Here is an 8,875-nt window from a genome sequence, read left to right as displayed (position 1 = left end):
CAGACGTATGCATAACGCCAGCAGATGCAATTTGGTTGACCGAGACTTCAGAATGATAAGCTGACGATGATGGAGAGAAGGCCGCCTTGGGCCAGCAATTTACTGTCTTGTTCTTAAGTTGTGTCGGAGCTTAGCACAAAACATTTCCTTAAGTCGATATTTCTCCTTTTGTCTTCTCTTCCTCTTTTCCCTAGCGATGAGTGCATGCTTGTTTTATTTCTATTGGCAAGTTCAACTATACCGGAAATGTAGCTCCAATGTTCAAATGTGAAGACTGGGTGAAGCAATGAATTGAGAGGATCAAACTACTAATAGAACTATTAATTCAGAATTGCTCTATTTGGTGCTATCGTTTTGGCATGTACAATTATGGTGTCAAAAAAAATGTGCTTCATCACTTTTTCCACGCTATCACTGATATGGATACCTAAGACAGTCTAGGGAGGTGGCACTGAAAGCTAGAAGTGCACTATTGAGAGAAAGCATAATGGCAACCTGGTCTATGGGTTGCACGGTGATGAGAGAGGCTGGGACAAAAACCTTGGAGCTCAAGCAGACCAAAAAAGCCTACGACTATGCGATGCTCAAGGAAAAAGAACAGAAGGGATGACAGTAATTGTGCAATAGGTGAACTGCAGTGCGAGACCCTCAATGTTACATTACGTTGACCAGCAAGGAGAGGTGCCAAGCAAAGAAGAATTTGGTCCCCACATGGAAGCGGCTTCGTAGGATTGCCCGCGGCAATGAACTACCACTACAGGTGGCAGCATAATCATCCCCTAAGAGTTTACAAGCTCAGTATGAGCTTGAAGCGTTTCTTATGGATTGAGAAGACTGCCTGCAGGGACTTAGAGACAGCGGCAGTTTTCTGAATATTGAAAAAGTACAGAACCTACTCTTTGCATTTGAAGAAGTGTCCAGAGTAAGCAAAGGCTCGAGTGTTTTGGAGTAGGAGTTGCGGTGCCCAGAACTGTATCCACTTGCTACAGTAGTGCTTGCCATGCCAACTACATGAGCCAGCGTCGATAGAGCATTTTCTGGACTAAAGTATATTATCTCTTGGCATTGAACCTGGATGACTCCAACAACCCTGTATACAATGTTCTCTCCCTTCTGTCTTTCTATGCTGGCAACTAAAACATTTAGCAGCATTTACCGAGTACATAATAAAATATTTGCGAGCAGCCATGATGTCATGTCATGCTCATTGTAAATTATGCGACCAAACACCAGTCTAGCCCACGGTGTAATGGTCTAGCCTCAATGTGGTTCTAGACCATATACTATAGCGCCCCTATGCAAGCAACCATGATGCGCAACAAGATGGTGGTAGCATTGCATCACGACGACAGGAATGAGATAATCCAGTTCTCTGGCAACCATGATGACTCCATTCCCAATACGAAGCGGAGAAGACTTTGTCAGTGGCTTTTGGGACACAAAACATGTATATATAGTGTTAGTATTGGCCTGTGCGCTTAGTTTGATCTTGATCTGATTTCAGTCTTTTAGTGGGAGCTGGACGAAACACTGTTACATAAGTAGTAGTAGAGGTCTCACTCTAAACTAAAATTCATGTGAAATTTTGTGTACCTGAAAAGCACAGATGTGTGACAGCTTTAGTTGGTTATGTGCCAATGAAATAATCATTATTTTTGTCCCATCCTGCACTAATTATTGGTCACTGATTATAAACATTTTGCTGAAGTGTGTACAACCTATTAAAACCCTCACAGCTGACAACAAAAACAATATATGGACTACTATATGAATTTTCGGCTTTTATTATATACTGGAAAAGAAAACTCAGTGTTAAAAAAGTGGAGTAAAACGATACACATGAAGGTTTTTTTCTAAACCGCTTTTGAACTCGTTAGGGCAAGGTTGAACCGGTTCGAAAATGTGTCTCTGGAGCAGAAACCAAGCCCGAACTGAAGCCGAAAAAATTCCGTTTCAACATGTATGAGACGTAATACATATAGTGTACCCAGTATGTATCATGTCTTGTTTCAATCAAACCATACGAACAATTCTGCGTGGCCTAGAGACAGTGACACTAGGGCCCTGAAAGGCTGAATTTCGATTTTACCATCCCATCTTACAGCGAAGCATGATTTGTCAGTGCCTACCAGCTCGACTATGTAGTGGGCTCTCATGACGTAACACGGGTACATACTTTACCGTTCATAGATGTCTGGAAGAATTGGAAAAGAGCCGTGTTGTCTTGTTTCATTATGTTTGGGGCCAATAATTAAGAGAGTGATCATTATCTGCCTGACCACAGCTCAATGACTAGAGGAAAGCAGCGTCTAATATATGGTAGCACTAGCTCAAATTAACACTAAGAAGTTAACAAGCACTACTTTATCTGCTGTGAAAATATGCTAAAGCTTCCAAGTTGAACTGCTAGGCTTTGAACATATCCTGCAAAGCAAGAAGTCATGCATCGGTCGATGCTTTTGCTTTTATTGTCCTTCATTCAACAACATTTGGACTGGTTTGCTACATGCATTCACTAGTCAAAGTACTCAGTGTTAAAAGGAAACAACTGACTCAAATGCAATGCTTGGACAAATTGTCATTGTATGAGAGCATTTGGAACAGGCTAGTTGCTTTTCACACAAGGAACAATGAGAATTCGCATTCCAAACTGAACAATGAAGTTTAAAACATAACAAAAATAGGCAACATATGTTAATACATCTGACGCACAATGCACAAGCTTGCATCAAATTGTCTTCGTACAAGGTTTCAACTTATGAATGGGGCTGTACAGTGTCAATGCGAGTTGTGCGTAAGTAACAGTGAAGATATGGAAATACAGTATAAGACAGAGGGAAGAGCTACACGTGGAAATTCAACGTATAAACGAAATATTGTTTGGCTAGAGATAAAGGCCACCTTCAAGTATTTTGTCATAGGCAAAAGTGACCACCTTTAGGCTCCATTAAAATGCTAAATCCAGGAAAGGAATGCAGCTACCAAGTTGTGAATTATGCTCTATAATGGCAAACTTTGTGGCTCCAACATCTTCAGTTCACTTCCAACAAGAACCTAGTTTCGTGCAGTTTAGTGCACTATCAAATTCTTTTCAAGTGAACACTTGCTCTACAATTATTACTTACATAAAAAGAAGACTATGAATGCATATAATAATTGCCTATAGGTACCTGCTACAGTTCCGAGAGTGTAAGGGCGTCTGTACTACAGGCGACAGGAAGCTTTTCAGCTGCAAGATTGAAACAGCAGTACAGATATATTCGTGATGCTTCACCTGCCAGTCCAAGCAATTCATGTCTTGGGTTTAAGACAAGGACAATGAATACCTGCATTCGGGGAGAAATTGAGTGGATTTCTTGAACAAAGAATTTTTGAACATCAACCTCTTCTGATGCTAACTAATACAGAACGACTGGCTGAGTAAAGAATTTCAATGTACAATCTTTTACACATCAACCATTTCGATCTTTAAAACTTGCTATGTTTGCCCAGTACTTCCAAAGGCCTCATTAAATAAATGCAAATGTCCTCACCTAAGCTTGATACTCTGCACAAGTTCCTTGATGGTGGTGATACTATCGGTACACATATATCACACCGCTAATCTTAAAGACAAGTCGCCACGTCCAGAAGAAGTTTCCATGTGGATACAACTTTGCGAGATATCAAAATGCAGAACATTCGTAAGGTGGATATAGCTCAGGCACCCTTTGTCTTTTGACCTAGTTTCCTAAATGCTTTGCGAAATATGTGCTGAAGAGACAGTTGTCTAAAAACACATGCTTAAATTACTGCCTTCCTAAATGTTTACACATTCGTATAATGCTAAATATTACAACTTTCAGGTATACAGCTCAAACCCTGCAAAGTTTATTTATAATAACCATATGCCCTAGTAGACAGCTTCTATACCAAAGTTTACATGATTACAAATAAGTCCACCCAATACATTGTTAATATCAGGTTTTGATTTGGAAGACAATATGCCAGTTTGAACATAGTTTTTCTCAATAGGTCACACTAAATTTTATCTATGTCACTTCTGTTGTGGTTAGAAAAATGCGTGACAGTCTGTAGCTATGCACCATATGGCATAGATGCCAGGATATTGTATCAACAATACAATCATTTCTATCGCTACATTTATCGCCATTTCCATAATGTAGGTCAGCCTTAAGTATGTACAAGAGCAGACGGGTAAAAACAACAGAGCAATGATCAAAGATGAAACTTTCGACTCAATTTTCAAGCAATGCATTTTCGTATTCCATGCACCTGATAAAAACTAAGAATAAAGATCTACATTCGTTCGGCTGAAAAATGAATGAAGTGCTAAAGAGAGAAACTTTCTGCAATAAAAGCCACAGCCCTGTGAAAGAATTGAAACAGGCGCAGAACATGACCTCTTTGTACATTTCAGAAAGGAATGCCTTGACTCTCACAGGCCCAACAGAAAAAGGCACGTCCATGATAAGCGAGCGACTGTGCTCAAGCTCGGCCCGCCGATTTATAGATGATAAGATGGATCGGGCCTCTATATACACACGTGTCAACAAGCACACGACACGTGCTGCACGGGAAGATTGCGTGCTCCTCATGATGCCTGAGAAAACTCTCCCCACAGTTTTCTTGAGCTTCAAAACACCTGGAATGCCGCAGGTCATGCGTATGTCATGGCAGGTCGATCACACACATGCACAGTGGTTAGCTTAATTTTTACAGAAAGTACTAGCTGTTTTCACGTCAAGATATGAGTGCAGTACTCTGCACACAGTACAGAGTACTATGCTAAATAAGCCAAGTTCATGATGTGGCTGCAGAATGATGTACAAGGGTTTTAAAATTACAAGCGATAAACGGGAACATAAATGCTTTCAGTAGTATGCTATAGCCAGAGACATTCCAATCTTGGTTAGCAAAGTGATGAACAAAACATTTGCTAGAAGTATAAATGCTCACAAGAGAACTTAGAAGTGGACTTAGTTTGAAACAAGATTGCACTTTTTTTGAAAAAGGTTGCTATGTGCACTGTTAATATTTCTTTTCTTTTTCAACTAGACTGCATAATTTTGATGTCAAGTCCGTATCCAATGAGCATACTGTGAGCTTTTCTTCGTGCCTTTAGCTGCGGTATGTACACTGTGAAGTTTCCAGTTGCGATCGTCACACATGCCTTTTGGCAATAGAAAATGAAATGCTGAGGTAAGCCTATATATAGTTCCTGCCCATTTTGGCACGTATGCCAATTGCTTCTGCACAATGCAGCTGCCATCACAGGCCACCATAGCAAGCCTTTGCCACACACACCTCTATGGTGTAAGTTATTAAAATAATTATGGATGTCCGATAAGTCGGTATGATAGGTCCGTAAAACGGCATCATAATTTAACACAGGGCACCAATAGAGAGGTTTATCAGAGTGAGCTGCTTATTATCATAAAAAATAAAATCCATGGCTGTAGTGATTTTACTTTTAAGAGTTGAGCATGAAAATAGCCAAGAAAAAGCAATTGAAAGTATTCATTGCGTGTGAACAATGCAGTGAAGAGAAACAGAACTGAGATGCAGGCAAGCACTTTTGCCCTTGTTCTGCCTGTGCTTGATGTGCTGTGTGCAAAGAATAAACTTGCCCATTTTCAGTTTTGTACGAATAGAAAAAGGCAGAACTGTGTAAAGGTGAATGAAGAAAAACTAGACATCCAAAATATGTGCGTCTGACACTCTTGTCAACCTATTTGTGAAACACAGCTTCGAGCAACGTCTTACAAATCTATAAATGTGATGCTGGACACACAGACCACACTATGCATCTAGAGCTCAATTCACAGTGGTTCAAAAGTAGTTTACCTTTCAATAGGTCATAGCCCTTTAGATTCAGCAAGAAGAAAAATTACAAATGGATGAATCTTGTTGCATAAGAAAAAACCAAGAGGCTCCGGAGAATATTTTGTCTTCGTGGCTCGTGTACAAGAGCGGTACCACATGTTTCTTTTTGCTGAAGTTTTCATAGCCAGCATAGATGCCCTGTGACATAGAGCACTTTGAAAAGTATGGAGACAGTGTTAGAAAGCATTGAGTATCTTGACAAACATGAGCATTTCTGCCTGGTTGCTAGTTTCAACCTTTGCGGCAGGTCCCACACAATACTGCAATACAGTTTCTGGCACGTCAAAGAAAAAGTTTAGCCATAAATTATATTGTATTTAATGTGAAGAAAGTGTTAGAAAGCATTGAGTACCTTTACAAACATACGTGCTTCCCTATCTAGTTGCTACTTTCAACTTTTGCGACAGGTCCCACACAATACTGTTAACACAAAGTCTCTGGCACGTCAAAGAAAAAGTTTAGCCATAAATTATATTTGTATTTACACACACATGCTGCTGACACACACAAAAAAATTCCCACTGAAGGTGACACGCTGTTCTTGTTTGTTAACAGCCTCCTTCAGATGGCACCACTGTGGAAGCCGAGGGTCTCTTACACACAGGTTCTTGCACCACATACGGTACTGCTTGGCTTTTGTCTTGGCTTGGATATGCACAAGCAGGTCATGAGGAATGGAAAGGAGGGAGTGGTCAGTTATTGCTCCCGAGTCGACTGCACCCCGATGCAGCCTAGGGCATGTCAGGATCTAGTGAGCGAAATATAGACAATATCTTGGCTTTTGCAGGTCACAAGAACATCTTGCTTTTGATGGGCATCCTAGTGGTGCTTGATGGTCATATTCCAGATTCGGCTATCCCTTCATCATCTGCAGAAGCAGTAAAAAATGAAGAAAAAGGAAAGAAAGCTTTGATTGCGCATCTTTTGGAGAGGATGTGGGTAAAGAAGGAAGAATAAATTAAAAACAAAGTTGCTTTGCTATTGTGAAAAAACAGCTAAGGTACTATGCACAATGAAAATGGAACAAAAGCATAACCTCAAGCTTTCTTTAAATGGTATAAAGTTAAGTGGTATTACAACTCAACTTTTTTCTACTTAGCTCTATTTATCACTGCAAAAATCAAGCACTTAAAATGTGTAAAATTTTGATATTAAATAAACTTATCCACCTGTAGGCATCAGTGTTAGTCACACCTTGATGCAACTCTGAAATCCAATAATAACCATTCTTTTACTTTGCTTTCAAAAATGACAGTACTCAGTCCAGTCTTCACTGAACAGCAATAAGAGCAGTAAAACACAAAATAAGAAGAAATACAATAAAAAGGTCTGGTAAAAATATACGTAAAAACCATGGTGGAAAGAGGGTAGACAAGTGTTCATTCACACCACTGAAACATGAACATGCAAATTGCATACAGCTACAGCATGGCTATTACAAGATGTGCATGGAAAGGCCCAAGCCAAGGTGCTGGCATTCATTCCAGATGGGCATTCATTGCAACATGCAAAAAATAACTGCGGCTTTAAGCATAACGTTTGGAAGTCCCAGGTAAGCTAGTACGTAATACCATCAACCTACGTAAATACTATGGACAGGGATACATAAAAGATTTCTAGGTTGTTGCTGACATTGAACATCTAATTTGAGCGTGCTGATTCTGTCTGTATAGCGATGAATGTCAAGGTAGCATACATATGCAAATTCAGAATAGCACCTTAATAAAAATTGTATACACAAACATATAGTTAATATGATAGGCTTTCCAGAGGGACTTGAAAAGCTTAAAAGTATCTGGAAGCATAGTTTTGGGCATGTTGATGATATCACTGGGCATAAAAGGGTATTTTGTAAGAAATAAAAATGGAAGCTAGCGTGACACCCATCTGCAATTTCCTTTTTTTTCTGTAAACAGATACTATGGTCAAGGAAAAAGACTTAAAAAATCATTAACCAGGTAGCCTGGTGAAACCTTTTGGCCGCAGCATTACTTTGCACACATATAAAGCTCATACCGAGCATGCAGGTTTCATCATGCTATGTCCATATAATGGGTTTCAGGTTGCGGGGTTTATAATGGCAAGATGGAACCAGGCATACAACCGACAGTGGCATCGCTATAATTGATGAGTGTAATAATTTCCTGTGAAAGCATGTCATCTGTTGCACTGCCATCTCACAGGGACAGCATTTCACAACGAATACTGCAAGAAGTATGAACAAGCTCAAAGGTACACATAGCAAAAGCTGATATGAGGAAGACTTTTCTGCCATGTAGTGTGTATACGTACCACAGCTGTAGAAAATTTCAGCTTAGCAAAGACGACAATCTAGAGCATATGTATTTTGAACCAGCTGAGCATCTCACGCTCATATGCAACACCCAGGTCTCTTCGCTGCTCTTGGAGTTACCGTTACAGATGTTTAATGAGGTGTAATGAACGTAACCGGCTGGTCACATTGCAGGTGTGACTGTTTTAGGGCCCACACATCCTGCCGAAGACTACTGATATGTGCATTTTCTGCTAGTTTGACTGGGCCCTTAATGCCATGTTTGGTTACGTAAGCCTTGAGCTTTCTGTCCAGGCAAAAAACTTTTTGTGCAAAAAGGATACCGTGGGATGCACACAAAAACGGGCCATTGTCTGCCATAACGTGGGCAAAGCCTCTGTTGCAACACTGCTTAACGCAGATAGCAGTCGCACCTTTCTGGCGACAAATGACATCACAACTCAATCCAGCTCGATGAAAGATATGTACTGTACAGTCCACTGTTAAAGGAAACGTGAGATCACATGACCTATACACTTCGAAAAGCACTGCTGCCAACAAATGGTGAGGATGGGCGGCACTATGTGCATGCTCGAGAAGAGCAGCTGGTGATGTTTACTGTGCATGGGCCTTGTGCAATCTATCCTTGCCGGGTCTCACAGAAGCGCTTCGCAAAGTGTGGCAGCCATGCGATCTCGTGTTCCCTTTAACAGTGGA

The 8,875-nt window shown here is 40.4% G+C and overlaps 1 protein-coding gene across 1 annotated transcript in view; it reads right to left on the bottom strand.

The window, feature by feature from the left end:
• Positions 1 to 2,450: 2,450 nt before the first annotated feature.
• Ptp10D (Protein tyrosine phosphatase 10D) overlaps positions 2,451 to 8,875 on the bottom strand; it is a 183,640-nt gene continuing 177,215 nt past the window's right edge. The window contains exon 27 of the mRNA XM_084583582.1: positions 2,451 to 6,754. Within this exon, the coding sequence (XP_084439708.1) occupies positions 6,723 to 6,754 (32 nt within the window). The 3' untranslated portion in view covers positions 2,451 to 6,722. The remainder of the gene's footprint in view (positions 6,755 to 8,875) is intronic.

Source organism: Amblyomma maculatum, chromosome 11 (assembly GCF_055883805.1).
Source record: "Amblyomma maculatum isolate TAMU_Amacu chromosome 11, ASM5588380v1, whole genome shotgun sequence".
Taxonomy (NCBI): domain Eukaryota; kingdom Metazoa; phylum Arthropoda; class Arachnida; order Ixodida; family Ixodidae; genus Amblyomma; species Amblyomma maculatum.
Note: the sequence above shows the minus strand (reverse complement) of the source record. Positions and strands in the feature narration are given on the sequence as shown.